Genomic DNA, 18,874 nt, shown 5'->3' on the forward strand with positions numbered 1-18,874 from the left:
TCCTCATGAACTTCTGAGTCGGCTTTTCTTTTCTCTTTCCCAAGTTCCTCAGCTTTACATGCTCGTTCGACAAGCACAATAAACTCTTTTATTTCCAAAATCTCGACTAACAAGTGGATATCTTCATTCAAACCATCTTCAAATCTCTTGCACATAATTACTTCGGTCGAGACACATTTTCATGCATGTTGACTTAATCTAACAAATTCTCGTTCGTATTTCGTAACAGATTTACAGCCTTGTTTCAACTCAAGAAACTCTTTACGTTTCTGATCTATTAATCTCTAATTTATGTACTTCTTTTTAAACTCAGTCTGGAAGGACTCTCAAGTGACTCGTTCTTTCGGAACCACAAATATTAACTTTTTTCACCAATGATGCGCCCTATCTCTCAAAAGTGAAACAGCACATTTAAGACATTCATCAAGAGTACACGACATTTCATCAAACACTCGTATCATTTTCTCGAGCCAAAACTCAACTTTCTCAGCATCATCATCAGTAGTAGCACGAAACTCTTCAGCCCCATATTTTCTAATTTTATCAATCGAAGGCTTACTCAATTGAATCAGATTAACAATTTGTGGCATGATAGGGACTTGTGGAGGATTAGATGGGAGGTTATGGAGCAGTCAGATTAGTTCTAATATACTGAGTGAGCCACTCATTCATCATCTAGAAGAAGGCTTGCTTAGCCTCTCCCTCGTGGCTAAAATGTAGCATTATTAATGAACTTGGTGAATTGAGTTAAGGATTAGAATAATTTGAATGTTTTGGTATTGAATTTATAGTTGTGGATGATAAGGATTTGATTTAATGTTAGGAAGGACGTTACTTTGTATAATTTAAAGTTAATATGTTACAAATATGAGATGTATGTGATGGTTATGTGTTTAGGATTTGGTTTAGAATATTTCAAGTTGTTAAACAAAGACAATAATGTAGAAATAGTATATGACATCGTGGCGTCGCTTGAACGTTGTTGCGATAATAAAATACCTGTAATGTCACAGCAAGACGAGGAATCCCGTCGTCTTGATGAGGCTAACACAGTAAATGGCATCACCACATCGAGTAGACTCACGTCGTGACATGACGAACTATTTGGAAACGTCATGACGTGGAAACATTGACTTCACAACGTCAACATTGTATTTTAAAAATTTTACAATTTGGTCCTTCTTTGATCTTGGAATACTATTTGAGCTTTCATAAGCTCGTGTAAGATCCAAAAATGATAATATATTGTATTCATTGTATGTTTTGGTTGTATTTAAGTATTAAATAGCGTTTATTGATTGTGATTGATCGTAATTGCTTCTGCAATGTATATGACATCTCGTAACTTGGATTTGGTGATCGTGTTAGGTTTTGAGCTGTTACAGAAAGTATAAATGGACATTGAATGTTATGTTAATTCTTTGAGTTTCACCAAACTAGCTAGAAAATTTTTTTCTTCTTCATAAACAAATAATAAACTTGGATTCAATGATCTAGTTTAATAGATGGATTAATAACCTTTTGATTTAGCAATTTGTACCTAAATTTAATTTTGGACTTGTAACATCTCAAAAATCAGATTAGAAGAAATGGGGTTTTGAAACCAAGAGTGGTCATCCTTCGATTATGAGTTTAAATTTTGGAAATTTTAACAAGTAAATTGATTTGGTTTAGTGGTTAAATATTCTAGGTATGTGTGTGAAATTCTCGGTTTGAATCTTATTTCGAAAAATTTTTATTATTTTTCTTAAACCCTTACCCTTGAACGTTTGGCTTATAATTAAATCTAGCCAATTGATGTCAAGAATGAGCCTGCTGGTTCAATGGTTAAGCTTCTTTGTAATCTTTAGTCTTTTGTTCGACTCCCGGCTAAAGCAATAGAGAATGTTTTATTTTTTTAATCTCGTTATAAAGTAGTTAGTTTCGGTTGATTAATTAAAACCTTCCAAAAACCTCCGGTGCTTTATTTTTATTTTTATTCTTTCTTTTCTGCAACGTTTTCTGCCATTTTGTTTTTGTCCTTCATTTTTTCCATTTTGTTTATTATTTTCAAGCAACCTTTCTTTTGCTATGTGTATTATGCCTATTTTGTATGGGGTCTGACTTCTTCTAGTTAAGTCGCAACCAGGTAAGTCGATTTAAAGTTTTGGTCTCAAAAGTTTTTAGACGTAACTGCAATTTTAGAATGTCAGTTTTTAGCGATTTGACTACGAATTAATTGTTTTGTTGGGGAATTTCTTGTCGTTTAGGGACAGGAATTCATCATTATTGCTCCTGCATCGAGTCCATATCAAGTGGGTGTTGAAACTCCTCTTTTTCTGCGTTTTTAGTAGTCGAAAAACGTGGCTATCGACTCCACACGGCCAAGGACAAGGGCGTGTGCCTAGTCCGTGTGGTTGGTCGTGTAACTCATTATTCATCAAATTGGAGCCACATGGGCAAGGCATACGAGCGTGTCCAAGCCGTGTGCCATGTTAGTGTAGGGTTCACACGGGAAATGGACACAGGCGTGTGTCTAGGACGTGTAACTCACTATTTTGTGACTTAGGACCACACGGCTAGGGACATAGGCATGTGTCTAGGCCATGTGAGTCATACGAGAAAGGACATGGGCGTGTGTCCAGGCCATATGGCATATGAATAAGATTCGAATCTTATTTTTTAAGCTGTAAGTGTTGCCCAAAATGAGCACTAACCTTCATAATGTATTTATGATCTAAATTTGATTTTATAAGGGCTATCTGATGGTCTGACGGTGAACTATTTGTGATCTGTACATATGTCTACTATGTGTGAATCCAAGTGAATAAGATCTGTTAAAACATAATGTGCTACTATCTGATGTGTGCGAATTACCCAGGTACGATTCGTATTTTGTTAAATTTGCTGGAACGCCTCTGCATTATTATGTTGATGGAGAATATGCGATACCTGAATATGTTAGATTGATTGTTATGGATTCTGATTTATAACCATGAATGTGACTTCATAGCAATCTTGTAACACCCTTAACCCTATCCCGTAATCGGAATAGGATTACGGAGTATTACCAGTCACTGCAGTTCGATTACAATTAATAGAAAAAGAAATATAATTCAATTCATAAAATATATCTTAATGTTTCTTTAATGCGCCCTCGAGACTTAAAATGTATGTTAAAACTAAACCGAGACTCAATCGGAAGCTTATAAAATTTTTCATAAAATTCTTAAATTTCCCTTTTATGTACAATACCACATGCCTGTATGGCATATGTGGCACGCCCGTGTCCTCTACCTGTAGAGCTCTCTGACTTTTGCCTATGAACAAATTAATTTCACACGGCCAAGACACACGCCCGTGTGTTCAGCCCGTGTGGCAATCTGTTTTGTAGCATTTTAGGTGCAGAGGACACACAGCCTAAAAACATGTCCGTGTGCAAGCCGTGTGTCTCACACGGTCTGGTCACACGCCCGTATGCCAAGCCGTGTGGACTCAATAATGAACCTTTCACACTTTACTAGCCAACCCTACAAATTTCAAACCACAACCAATACAAATATCCATACTAAACCAATCCAATACTTCACTTAAAACACTTATCATGTATCATTATCAATTATCAATTTACTTATCACACTATTACAATCACAATGCAAAATAACACACTTAAGACATCCTAGGTACATGCCATTTCCAATAATTAACATGCTTTACCTCATTGAATTCGGGATTGACTTGGGATGCTGATTCAACGGTCTAGCTTTATTTTATCCTGCGCACGGAAACAAACCGTATGCTGAGTATGAACTCAATGGTACTTCTATAATCCGAACACTTAATAGTGTAAGAAAAATATAACAAAAACTTAAAATCATATAATAAACTCAATAGTATAATTGTTTGATATCTTTAAATAATAATCAACTATTTACTTTTCAATTAGTAATTTGCTTTAATCCAACCTCTATATCAGTCAATATCTTTCAATGTCAATCAATTTATCAATATCGTTCAATAACAATCAATTATTCTTTGATAATCAGTTTTCAATATTTATATTTACAATTCACTTTGAATAATAAGATTATTCACCTTTCATTCAATATTTTGTACTATTCCATTTCAATAACAATCAATATTCTTTAGTAACAATCAATTGATCTTTATTGTTCATTATCGGTCAGTCATTAGTATTAATCAGTTATTCAGTAATAATCATTTATTCAGTAACAGTCATTTATTTAGTCACAGTCAATTATTCAGTAATAATCAGTTATTCAGTAACAGCCATTTATTCAGTCATAATCAATTATTCAGTAGCAGTCAGTTATTCAGTACCTTTGTTTTCCCCTATTAACAAGACTTAGACTCGGACAGATGCACGGATCCAACCCACACACCGGGATAGCATACAGTGTTTCATCGGTCGAAGCCGGAATACACTGTATCGATAACAGTAACGGTAACAGTAACAGTAGCGGTACACAAAGTACCTCATCGGAACAAATCCGGAATAGTAACAGTAAGGTATAGAGTACCTCTTCAGAATGAATTCGGAACAGTAACAATAAGGCGACACTTATAGTGTCTCATCGACACAAAGTCAGAATATCCCTGAACACTTCCAATCCTATGGCATGCCAACTATATCCGACTAGTCTGATAATGTTAATATGGTATTCAGTAAACTTTCAGTTTTCATTCAGTACATATTTCAACTAATCATATATATTTTCAGTTCAATATATATTTCAATTCACTTTACATTAACAAATGTTCAAATTTCTCATTAATCATATATTTTCATATCAATTTCATCATTTCCCAAATCAATATATTGTTCAATATAACATACATTCATTCAATACCACACAAATCACACATATTCAAATAAATTCAATAAATTTTAACATACACCAGTTAATCCATTTCTATCATAAAACACAATAATTCTTATCTTAACATTTGTCATATACTTTAAATAAAATATAACAATTATAACTAAGTTCAGATTATAGAAATACAAACCGTAATTTCTGAACTATCCCTCGTCGGCTTTATCTTTTCCTTGTCTAGCCGAGATTTTCCGGCACAACACTAGCTACGGAAATCAATTAAATATTGTCAATACATTACCATTCAATTTTCATATTGAATATTTCAATTTCTATCCATATTTTGCCTAAATTCCAATTTAGTCCTTAAATCGGGAGTAACTTTTATTCTTCACATTTAACTCAATATTTTCATTCAATTTCCATTTTAGACTAATGTCAATACTCTAATTTCACCATAAAACCATAATTTCAAAATTCTTTCAATTTAGTCCTTAAAGCATAAAACTTATGAATTACTTTACAATTCAATCCTTATTTCACTTCTAACTTGAATTTCTATCAATTTAATCCCTAATTTATCATTTTATTCATTCTAATAACTTTAAATATATCAACTTAATTTCATCAAAACCTTGTTCCAACGCTTCTAAAACATCAAAATTAAGTAAAAAGAGCTAAATTAACTTACCAGTTAAACCTTTAAACCTCAAAATCCCTATTTTCTTTTTTCTTTCTTTCCTTTCTTTTTCCTTCTTTCCTTCCCCTGTTTCATTTTCAATTCTATTTCTTTTTTTTTCTTTATTCCATTTTATTTTATATATATATAATCTATTAACAATAAAGATATCTATTAATAAAAATCTATTTAATAACAAATACTTATTTAACACTTGTATGCATATATATTATCACATTTGTCTTTCTTTTAATTTATTCATCATATAATATCAATTTAATAATAATAAATACATTAATATTTACTTAAATAATAAATAAATACATACATGTATTACAAATGCATGTATAATATTTATTACACATGTATTTTATTTTTACCATACACTTGGCACTCATTTTGGCTTATTTACTTATTTAGTCCTTTCAATTTTCTTTATTCTATAATTAAACTTTCACACTTTATTCAATTTAATCCTTTTATCCAATTATCCTTAATTAAGCTAAATTTACTTAATTAAACTCTAATTAACCACTCAATTAACTTCATAAATATTTTTAATAAATATTTACAAATCCATTTTTCAGAAACGAAGACCCAAAAATTCACTTTTATGATAACAGTAATATTTGGGTCATTATAAATCTGATATGGTTTGTTGAGGTTTGATAAGTCTGTTTTACAAAACATGGACTCCCACATTTTCTGATTTTGTTATTAAAGGATAACATGACTTACATGCTGATTACTCTAAGTCTGCATAAGCATGCCATGACACACTACATAGGACTTAGGTTGATATGAAAAGAGGAAGTTTCTGATAGTTTAATGATCTACATTATCTGGTGGTTTATCCACACTTTTGTTCCAACAGTTTGACTGTACTATAGTGGCTTGACCACATATATTTGATTGGCAGTTTAACTGCATGTTGATAAACCATAGTTGCCGGGCAACCCGGGGTGGCAGGTTATCATTGCCGGGTTACTCAAGATGACTTTGTTGGTGTGCTTTGGATGGATGAGTTCAAGGGAGAACTCTATCTTGGTGTGTAGCGGAGTTTGGCTAGAATGTTTATGATAAATCTACATTCTGATCTGTTTGAAAATACTGCATTTGCTTAACATACATGCTCTGTCTGCTCTGTTCTGTTCTGTTCTGTTCTATTCAAATCTGCTCTACTCTGTACCATTTTATTCTGTTCAGCTCTATTAAATTCTATACTGTATGATTTATTTTGTTCTACTCTATTCTATTTTTTCTTTGCACTGTTGAAGCACCTTTGATCAAATCTCTGTGATGATCTAGATTTGTCAGTACTAGTTATACAACTGCTCTTAAGTTCTTTGCGTTACTACGATTTATATAGTATGCTCTGCTTATTTGAATTGAGTCTGGATATACGTAGTGATTGGTAACTCACCCTTTGTCTTTCCTTTATCTGTTCAAGAAAACATCAAATTTAGGATCGAACGGCGTATGGGAGCTCAGATTGTCTTGCACTGCAATAAATGTGATTTGATCCTTTGGGTTTGGAAATTGTCTTTAGATTTGTCTTGCGTTCCTTTTGATAATCTCATCCATATCAGTCAATTTCTAACACGAAACTATAAAATTACCTAAACCGAAAAAATGAATTTATGGTTTCAAAGTTAAAATCTCGAAAGGAAATCAATTTTCAGTGCATTTGTAACACCCTCTAACCCTTATCCGTCCCCGGAACAGGATTATAGGGCATTACCGGTCTGTACATTTCAATTATAATCATTTATTAAAAATAAATGTTTCTAACTCTACAAATTAAAACTTCAACCAATACAATTTTCTAACATTCAAACAATCCAAATACACTTAAATATGCTCAAATCTTACCAATATAAAACATTTTATAACCTATCCAATTAATCTTTTTAAGTATATCACTTACTATATCAATTATTTCAACTTCATACTATATACCATTAACAACCATAGTTTACTTATTTCATCAAGACTTTCACAACCTAGATGACTCTCATAAGACGTCCTAGGTACATGCCATTACCAATACTCAACATGCTTTACCTCATTGAATTCGGGATCGGCCTGGGATGTTAATTCAACGGTCTAGCCTTAACCTGAGCACGGAAACAAACCATACGCTGAGTATACACTCAGTGGTATTTCTATAATCCGAACACTTAAATAATTATAAAACATATTAATTTATATATATATTGAACTATTCAAACTCAATGAGTATTCAAACATTCACTTTCCAATCAATGTTTTGATCTACTTTAAATTCAAAATCATTTATTATTTTTCAATAGCAATTAATCAATCAGTAATATTCATTAACAATCAGTCAATCAGAACAATTACTTATTCAGTAACAGTCAGTTATTCAGTAACAATCAATTATTCAATAATAATCAGTTATTCAGTATCGATCAATTGATTGGTTATCCAGTAACAGTCAATTATTCAGTATAAATCAGACATACAGTAACAATTAAATTATTCAGTAACAGTCGATCTTTCCAGTTCCTTTATTTACTCCTATTAACATGACTCGGACCTAGACAGATACACGGATCCAACCAACACACCAAAACAGCACATAGTGCCTTATCGGCCGAAGCCGAAACAGTAATAGTAACAGTAGCAGTACGGTACATAGAGTACCTCATCAGAACAAATCTGGAACAATAACATTAACAGTACGATACACAGAGTACCTCATCGAAACAAATCCAAAACAATAACAGTAACGGTAACAGTAACAATATCAGACACACAAAGTGCCGAATCGGTAATAGTAACGGTAACAGTAACAGTAGTTGGCACATAAGTGCCTGATCAGTAAGCCGGCAAAACTCGTACTCTTCCATATCCTATGGCATGCCAACTATATCCGACTAGCCCAACTAGTTAATAGGGTATTTAATTCACTTTTCAGTTTTCAATTAATTCATATTTTAATTAATTAACTATATATTTTCAATTCAATATAATTTATTCACTTTTCACTAATAAATATTCAATTTCACAATAATCACAATTTTCTATCAATTTCATGACACTTCCAACTACATATATTTTCCAATATAACAAATATTTATTATTTAATTTCCACATCAATATTCATTTCAATTCAAACATTCACATATATTCATAAATTAATTCAATATAAATTTATCACACACTAAATCAATTCATTTCAATTATGAAGACACAATACAAATAATTCCCATCTTAACTATTTATCATAACATTTATCCAAAATTCAATTATCATAATTGCACAATATCTCATTCACACACATATATATAATATAATTCAATTTAATTCAATCAATATAAATTCATCACATACCAAATTAATCCATTTCCATTATAAACACAATAATTCTCACTTAAACATTTATTAAATGCATTGAATAAAAAAATATAACAATTAATAACTAGGTTCGAATTATAAAAATACAAAACGTATTTCCTCGAGTTAACTCCCGTTGTCTTTGTCATTTTTCCTTGCTTAGTCGAAATTTCCCGAGACAACGTTAGCTATGGGAATTAAAACAATTCATATTCGTTAATTCACTACTAATTTATATCTAATTAATACAATTTCTATTCAATTTCTACTTTAATTTCAATTTAATCTTAACTAAATTCACTTACTTTTTCTATCTCAATTCATACTTCATTTCTATTCAAATTTTGTCCAAACTCATACTTAACTATTAAATTTCCAGTATATTTTCCTAATTTCAAAATTTCATCAATTTAGTCCCTACAACATAAAACTTATGAATTACTTTACAATTCAATCCTTATTTCATTTCTAACTTGAATTTCTATCAATTTAACCCTTATTTCATCATTTTACTCAACATGAACATTATCTAGAAATCTAATAATTTTCAAAACATCAACTTAATTTCATCAAAATCTTGTTCCAAAACTTTTAAAACATCAAAATTAAGTAAAAAAGACTAAATTGACTTACCAATTAAACTTCCAAACCTTGAAATCTAAATTTTTCCTTTTCTCCCTTTCTTTCTTTTCTTTCCTTCCCCTACTCTCTGTTTCGTTTGGCTTTCTGTTTCTATTTCTATTCTATTCTTTCTTTTTGTTTTGTTATATATATATAATAACTATAATAACTATAATAAAAAACTATTTAATAATAAATATTTATTTAATATTTGTACCAATTATTTTTATACACTTATTTTTCTTTTCTTATATATATATATAAAATAACTTAATGATATACTTATTATATAAGTAAATATACATGTATTTTACAATTGTATGTATATTAGTATTACACATGTCACCATATGCACCATACATTTGTCTTATTTGTATTTATTTATTTCATAAAAATATTATAATATAATTATTTAATTAATAAATATCTTTTATAAATAATAAATATCTACTAATAATTAAATATACATATTACAAATTTATGTATTCAATTTGTTACACATGTATTTTATAATTACCACACATTTGTCACTATTTTAATTTATTTCATAATATAATATTAATAATAATTAATAATTATAGCAATAATTTATTATTTAAATAAATATCTATTTATTATCAAATACTTGTATTACAAATGTGTATATTTTTATTTATACACTTATATCAAATCATTTTCATACACTTGTCTTTATTTAATTTATATTTTATAATATAATATCAATTTAAATAATAATAACAATAACAATAACAATAATAATTAATATATATATATAATCTAAGAAAAATCTTAGATTTTTCAATCTAATTGCCGCCTCAACTATATTAAATGGCATATTTGTCATTTTGATCCCCCTTTCTTTTTTATTAATCTATAATTAAACCTTTACCCTTTATTACATTTAGTCCTTTTTACTAATTACTCTTAATTGAGCTAAATTCACTTAATTAAAGCCTAGTTAATTACTCAATTAACTTCGTAATTATTTTTAATAAATATTTTCTAATCCATTTTTTTCAGAAACAGAGACCCGAAAATACACTTTTCCTATAACCTTAAAGTTCGGGTCGTTACAGCATTGGTATAACTCATCTAAGTTTGGCTTAAACTTCTAGGTCGGGTTTGGAGTGTTATAGGACTTAATTAGTACTTGAATTTCAAAATTATTAATCAAGTTGGTAATTTTTTTAGGTATGTAATTCACAAAATTTTGCACTAAAAAAGCTTTCAAAAAATTTTGTACTAAAAGCCAATAAAAATAGTGACTCATGTCTTAAAGTTTTTCTAAAAAAGTAAATAATATTTGATACGTGGAGTTTAAAAACTTCACAAGCAGTATTAGAGGGTTGACAAGTATTTTATAGGTTGTTGCATAACGTTAAAAATATAAATATTTAAAAGAAATAGACACATGACAATTTTTTAAAATTGTCTGTGAAATACAAAAAATACACTCTATCAAATACTAACCCATAAAAATTTAAATTTTTATTTTTATTTTTTTATTTAATGTTTTCGATGAACATGTAGATATGGATGTTAAATAAATTTGAACATCTATTTGTGCAGATTCATTTGGCAACTACAATATTTAGTAATTTATATTTTTTATAATTTTAAAAACTAATATAAAAACTTGATATTAAAAAAAAAGTTTTTCTAGAACTAAAAAAAAATTCATTTTTTGGATTTTTTTATTTTTTCTTAATTTTGATAGTTTTATTTTTTTTATTCATTTTATATGATTTCTATAAATTTATATATTTAAAGATTTTTTTTATTTTTTATTTTTAAATTTATTTTTTATTTTTAAATGATGCTTCTCATGTGTCCTAATTTGAAGCTCCCACATAACATTTTGTTGTTGGAATCATCAAGGATTTTTCCTTGATGAAATTAAGTAACTAAAAAAAAGTATACTATTACCTTAATATTCAGATTTTTGTATATTTTCATTTTATGGTTGTATTTTTTTTACTTAAAAGATAAATAAAATTGAACATTTAATTTACTCTAAAACAATGGCTACTTCAGTTTCTCTTTGTCCCAAGAATAGTGAAGGAGATAATCCTCCTGATAATCCAAACACAAAGAAAGTCCGCTTTAAGGAATCGGAGGATAATCCAGAAGAAGTGATGGTTGTGGATCCAACACTAGCACCATCTTTGTCTTAGAAAGACCTGTTAATGGGGAATAAAATCATTGAATATAAAGTAGATGGTGGATCTCAACAATCTAAGGAAGATTTTTCACTCACTGAAGGGGATGTCAAAAAATCGATAATCAATGGTATTCCCTCCATTGAATTCTCGGAGAGAGTACATCAGCTGCTTGAAAAGGAAATGTCCACTTCAGTGGTCCTCAAATTGTTGGGGAGGAATATCGAGTTTACGGCTCTGCAAAACCGATTGTATGTCATCTGGAGACCCTCTAAGCCATTTCAATTAATGGACATTGAAAATGGCTATTCCTTAGCCAAATTTCAAAGTCCTTAGCAAACATTCTCTAGAATTTCTCTTAGATTCGAACCCATAGCTGATGATGGAACTAGAATAGATATTTTTTGTTTCCTACTTACACGAGCCCATATCCTTGCTTTTCTACCAATCTCTAATTCTAACCTCCCTCCCCAATCTGACATTATGGTACCAGTATAGACCAAAATTTCGTTATGATCCAATTCTGATCGATAATAGATACTAGGGCTTTGCAATATTTGATTGATCACAATTTTGTATATTCCATTTACTATAGAAGTTCCGAGGGAGTTTATTAAAGGAATGTTTCCAATAAAAATTGTTTGTTCTTACTTATCCTTACTGGTTTTCCAAATTAATCCTGCAGATACATATAATTTAGAAGAATATGTGAGTGATTCATATACAGCATCCCTTTCTTTTATCAACGGTTCCACCAATTGATATGTTTCCACAAATAATTGAAATTCAATTTCTTGCTTTGTATCTTCAATTTTGAAAACTTATAAAGTTCTTCCGTTAAGCCCCGACCCATGATCCCACAAAATCCTTCAAATTGTATCTGATTCAACCCAGGTATTGTAGACATTTCCCCATTTTCATCCTCGAGCATTTTGAATTTCCCATTTCTCAAAAAAATCCCATTCTTTTCTCATTCTTCATCAAATCCTACGAATCGATCTAATAATGATGGAATTGAATTTCTATTTTGTTTACTGAATCATATGAAATTTTATCTAACTCCATATACCATATAATATATGTGGAATGTATGAAATATGAAATGCTATGAATAGAAGAAGATAAATTATACTTAAATTTTAATTTATATTATAACAAATAGATACAGAAAAGAATTGATAAATGCCATTTAGCGGCATGGAGTTTTGTTTTTGTATAGAGTATAAAAAAATAATAATTCAATTTCTACCATTATTATGATACTACATATTCCAATCCGATTGAATACCAGAAAAATGAAAGGAATTCCTGATTTGATCTGTTTGTTGAGATAAAGACAAAATAATCATAATATATATATATGGAAAGAGTTGATTTTTCTAGCTCTTAATTTTTTCATGGACTCCATTGTTTAAAAAATAATTCGCAATGAAAATAGATGTTTTTACCCACTTTTTAGTTTTTTATTTTTTAGTAGAATATTTAGAATATGATTGAAGTGCATACGAAAAGGGAGCTTATATTTATTAAACATGTGCAGATATAGTATTTCTATTTATATATGTCTTTCTTTTATTCCATTATCAAGCTCTAATGGAGATTATGAGAAAATTCTGTCATTGGGACCATGGCTTATTTTTGGGCAATACTTAGAGCTAGTTTGGCAATGCTTTTGAAAAGTGCTGTGAAAAAATATTTTTGAGAATGCTTTTGAAAAGTTTTATTTAAAATTTGAGTGTTTAGCATTACTATCAAAAAGTGATTTTGAGAAATAAAATGTCTATTTTAGTCATGTTATTATCAAGTAACAAATATGCATTTAAATAATATTTAAATTAATTAATATTATTATATTTTAGTAAGAATATAAAAAAATTTATTATAACTTGTTGTTAATATTTTAATATATGAAATATAAATTTTAAATATTTTTAAGTAATAAATATTAATTATTTATAAAATTTAATTAGAATATATAAACTATATTTTAAATATTTAAATATAACCATTAAATATTTGTAATTAGTATTTTAAAAATATTTTTTTATTTTTAAATAATGATTTTAACATATTTGTAATTAAAGACCAAGAAAAAAATATTATATTATTACAGAGGTGAAAAAGTAATTAAGCATTAAAAATATTTTTGACAGAGAAAAAACTAAAAATTTTAACTTATCATTTTCAAAATTACAAAAATCAAGCCAAAAACAAGTTTTTTCGTACAATTTTTTTTCTAAAAATATTCTTAAAATTAAAAATATTTTTTTTAAGCACGGCAGAACATGTTGTTACCCAAACTATTTTAACCCGGAATTACCCTATCCCAATACGGTTCTTAGGTGGATCAGGTTTCCAGGCCTTCCCAGTCATTTGTACAAAAAAGGAAATTCGATAGGACATTGGGGGAATGGTGGGTAAAGTTACCAAATTAGATATCAATACTAATAGTAGGACAAGGTGTCCTTATGCCCGAATGGAAGTGTACGTTAACCTGGGGAAGCCACTAATCTCAAAACTCCTTATTAATGGAAATATGCAAAGAGTTGAATACGAGAGCCTGCCAGTGGTGTGTCTCTCATGTGGGCGTTATGGCCATAATACTGAGGCTTGTCCGCATGTTCCCCTCGTCTCTGATTTGGCGAAGGTAATGGATTCATCGGCGGTGAAATTACAGATGAACACGGTGACCGGAAATGGAGACTTTGGCCCCAGGATGTTGGTGGAGAGGAGGACCAGACGCGCCTCTCGGGAAGACAACAAAATAGGAAAGTCTGTATCTGGGGAAAAATCATCGGGATCTCGGTTCCAATCCCTAACCGATTTAGAGGCTGTAATTTCGGAAGATAATTCAAAGAAAGGTAACTCGCAGATCCATAAGAATCAAGGGAAAGGAATCCTAACCGAGACTTTGGGAAATCACCAACGGATAAAAACGTTTCTGCTGAAGTAATAAGGAAGGAGGAATTAATGCATTCAGTGAGGGGTTCCTTTTAATGGGCTGATTCGGAAGTCCAAGTCCAAAATTCCTCTTAAAGGCCATAAATCTGTTGGGCATTGTAATGGGCCAAAATCTGTTACTAATTTACCAGCTAATGGCCTGACCATTAACAGCCAAGAGTTGGGCCATCTAAAGCCCCAAAGAGTAATGGAACGGTTGGGGGGACACTTCAAGCTCTCCAGGCGATCTTCACGTCTCTCGGGGCAAAAGTGAAGAGGCCCAACAGACTGCAATTCCAGGTAACCCCGAACCGCTTTCATTTTCTTTTATCTTTTAACCCCTCTGCTACTGTCACAGATAAGGCAAATTTAGGTCCTTCAAATCCCACTAAAATTCAAGAGGAGCACTTAATACATTTTAATCCCACTTTTGAGGAAGCAAATGTTATTAATGTGGCGGTAAAGGAAGGTGTATTAGATGCAACTAAACATACAGCAGTAGTGTTTAAAAATATTTCTTAGTTGAGTTCCGTAGGCGAAGAGGTGGGAGGCAGTTCAACCATTTCCAAAAATCGTCTGAATTTGGTGGATAATAAGGGAAGTGGAATTATTGCTTCCGGACCAAAATGCGGGTGGAAAATAAATAAAACTTTAAAAGGCCAGGTAATAAATTCAAGTCATTTGGAAATTCTCGGCTATCATTTGTTGAATCTAAGGCTCTGTTTGTTTACCTGTAAAAAATTTTCCGTAAAAACTTTTCAGCCTTTTGCGATATTTGTTTGTCTGAAAATAATTTTTCACCACAAAACATTTTACAAAACATGAGAAAAGGAGGTCTTTTTTGGGGAAAATGTCTTACCCTTTTTTTTATTTTGGTAAGACATTTTCTAAAGTTTTTCGTCTTCACATCCCAACATCAGAACTTGCTAAACGCTCTATCCTCCTTTCCCTTTTCCTTCTCTTCATTGTGTCCTTGACCAAGGATTCATATCTGTATAAAAAACAAACAGCAGTAGTTTTGTTGACAAAAAAGAAAAAAGCCCTAGCCATTTCTAGTCTTTTTAGAAATGAAACTCTCAACAATTAGGTGATTTTCTCTCTTCAATTTTTCATCTATTTCCCTTTAGCGATTTGTTACTTCAAGCGTCAAAATAGACGGTGAGACAATAAACTATAGGAAATAATGAGAAATTGAGAACCATTTTGGAATTATATGATTTGTTTGCTTGCTTCTTAGCAAAATGTAATAATTTTTTTTCATATATTCGTTTTTCCCTATGGTTGTTCTCCGATAATAATTGAAAAGAAACCTTTTGAATCGATGTGAGACTAAAGTAGGTAGTTTTAATTAATTGCTGCGCTTTAATAAATCTATTAAGTTGGCAACTAGGTTTGTTTGTATATTTTTTTAAATGATTTTTTTTTTGGAATTTATTAGATGAGATCATGATCAGGTTCTATTTGTGATGGAGTTAATGATTTTGTATTTGAATTGGGCCTTTTGATGTGTTTGATTTCATGGGTATTTGATTTTGAACCACTTCTCTTCATTAGATTGTCTGTTTTATACTACAACGCTGGAATGGATGTTAGCTAAGATGGGTGATTTGTGGTCATCCTTAATTTTGTAAAATGGATGAAATGGCTAATTCTTTGTTTGGTAAGATTACTTATTTTTATCCCCTGCTTTGCGTTTCTTGATTCATGATGAATAGTATTGTATGTGTTGCCTGGTTGTATTTTGTTGATCTCCCATGTATGAGAAATATACATGGAGTACTTAATTCTTTATGAACTCCTCCCTGCACAAAAAATAAGGAAGGGGAAACACTTAAGGAATTCTTTTAAATATGTTAGGACAAAAGAAAAATTCAAGTAGGTTAAAAGGTTAATATCATGGTTTGATTTTATAAGAAAAATACTGATTTCACTTTGAGTTTGAGGTCTTCGGCTTTATCAGATTCCAACTCCAATATTTGGTCTTTAGTCAGCAGAATCAGGAAATGGTTAAAAGGTTAGTCTTGTTGTTGGCTTTTAGAATGATCGAGCGTATGGAAGGAATGACATGAATGGGATTTCTAGTCCCTTTTGCTGTTGCCTAGGTATGGAGCGTATTGATGTGAAGAGAATATCATGTTACAGTGCGTAGATAGATTGAAGCATTTATTTGTTTCAGTGCTACAATGATGTGATAATGATTTGTACAAGCAATCAAGAGGTCTTGTTGATCCTAAACTTCTTGCAAGAGTGACCGTTTGTATGTTATCATTTTTTTTAAATATTATTCTATATTGCTTATGTGATCAATGTTTTTGCTTGATTTAACATTTTTTTAGTCTTTGCCTGTGTTACTTTGGTTCTTGAGTCATTCCACTGAAATTTGTTTTTTTGCTCATCTTCATGCAGTTAGTGTAAGTGAAATAAAAGCACTTTATGAGCTTTTCAAGAAGATAAGCAATGCTATTATAGATAATGGGCTAATCGATAAGGTTTTTGTTTTTTCATAGTTCCCATTTTTGTTATATAATTGATATCTTTTGTTATGTTTGTCAAGTTTTTTAGCTTGATGATCACTCATCGTCTTGAGTTGGTTCTTTCTCTCTTATATTTGTAGTATTTAAGTTTTATTTATATTACTATTTGACGGGAGGAGTTCCAATTGACGTTATTCAAAACAAACAAAAAAAAGTTTATTTGCTGATTAGGTATTTTTATCCACTTTTAATTAATAATGTCTCCATCCTGGAAAGAATAATTATTGTTAGCATAATATTGCTTGAGCTGTTGTCAATATATTTCTGATTTCACTGCAGATATTTGACTTGTTTGATACAAAGCATAATGGAATTCTACTTTTGGAAGAGTTTGCTTGTGCTCTCTCTGTCTTCCATCCAAATGTGCCCATTGACGATAAGAATGATTGTATGTGTTAAATATTTTAGTTATCTGTATACTTTGTCTCTCTGTTTACCTCTCTTGTTGTAAGTCATAATCATGATAACATAGTAGTTGGATGTAAATGACTGGTATGAAAATGGAATATGGACTGTTGTGCATAGACGATGTGTCTAAACTATGTATTCTTGTGTATACATATTATTGTGTAATCTATTTTCTTATATTAGGGAATTTCTTTTTGTAATTATTTTTTTTCTCTTTGAATCCTTTTCTTTTGCATTGGTTCTTAATGTTTAATTTGATGTATTTATTTATAAATAAATCATTGCGTAAAATATAAATTTAATAGATATAAAATAAACTCAATTAAACAATGAGAAGACAATAAATTCTTAAATATATGTATGTTTGTTTAATTTAAAATAAAATTTATAAAATATTTTTAGAAAATCTGCCAAACAACAGAAAATATTTTACACAGATCCATTCAAACATCAAAAAATATTAGATTTTCTAGCAAAGTAAGCCATGTTCCAAAAAATCATTATGTTCCAAAAAATCATTTTTCAGAAACCATTTTCAATCAAACAAACGTACCCTAAGAAGAGAGCAGCGTATCTCATTGCATCAGGATTAGATGAGCATGCTAGTAATGAACGATCGTTGGGAGAAAGAGACCAGTCAGACAATTCTATCAATGGTCGACAGTGAGATAAGTTTCTTCATTTTCGCTTTTTTAATTATTATTATGAATTTCTCTATTCTGTCTTGGAATGTGCAGGGATGCGCGAATATTAATTTCCCGCGAGTCTTCCATGAGTATAGTAGTCAATATAAGTCAAATATAGTCAGTCTTCTTGAGCCAGGAGTTAGTGGGTCTAAAGTTGATGCCATTATTGCTAAATTGGGCCTGGAAAAAATCACATAGAGTGGAAGCAACTGGTTTTTCTGGTACTATTTGGTTGGGATGGAGAAAATCTATTGATGTGGAGGTGGTTGATAATCTCCTACAATTTATTATGGTGCGCATTCGTTCCACTCTCCACCCTCAATCGATTTTTATTGCTTTAGTGTATGGTAGTCCTAATAGGAAAAAAAGGAAAGCTTTGTGGAAGGATCTTAGTCTTTCTATTTCGTTTGGGCAAAATCCATGGTTTGCCATTAGAGATTTTAATGCTATTCACTCTTTGTAAGATAAAAAAAGTGGATTTGTGAAAGGACATAGATGCCCTTTTTTTGGTGATTTTAAAGATAAGGCTCAACTTCAAGATCTGAGATTTTAGGGTCCTCCCTTTACTTGGCACCAAGTGATGGGCGTTGAAACCACCAAATATAAATTCTTACTACAAAATAATAGTAAATTGAAATATAGAGCAATAGGATCGAATCCACAGGGATTG

At 30.4% G+C, this 18,874-nt stretch overlaps 1 protein-coding gene and 1 long non-coding RNA gene across 3 annotated transcripts; both read left to right on the forward strand.

Moving 5' to 3' along the window:
- The first annotated feature begins 14,046 nt into the window (after positions 1-14,046).
- LOC121207962 (uncharacterized) lies at positions 14,047-14,589 on the forward strand. The gene has a single exon (XM_041078507.1). It carries the CDS (start codon positions 14,047-14,049, stop codon positions 14,587-14,589), a length of 543 nt encoding a protein of 180 aa, XP_040934441.1.
- A 656-nt stretch (positions 14,590-15,245) lies between these two features.
- Positions 15,246-17,718, forward strand: LOC107897632 (uncharacterized). Of its 2 annotated transcripts, none has more exons than XR_005903434.1 (2): positions 15,246-17,065; positions 17,390-17,718. It is a non-coding gene; the product is annotated as an uncharacterized lncRNA (long non-coding RNA). The 2 variants fall into 2 exon arrangements; XR_001684216.2 differs by having other exon boundaries at positions 15,246-15,734.
- The last annotated feature ends 1,156 nt before the right edge of the window (positions 17,719-18,874 follow it).

The sequence above is a fragment of the Gossypium hirsutum genome, chromosome A10, assembly GCF_007990345.1.
Source record: "Gossypium hirsutum isolate 1008001.06 chromosome A10, Gossypium_hirsutum_v2.1, whole genome shotgun sequence".
In the NCBI taxonomy this organism is placed as follows: domain Eukaryota; kingdom Viridiplantae; phylum Streptophyta; class Magnoliopsida; order Malvales; family Malvaceae; genus Gossypium; species Gossypium hirsutum.

Bases quoted from the DNA above. Each gene is read 5' to 3' on its own strand.
- LOC121207962 (XM_041078507.1), top strand. From the start codon at position 14,047: ATGGTGGGTAAAGTTACCAAATTAGATATCAATACTAATAGTAGGACA.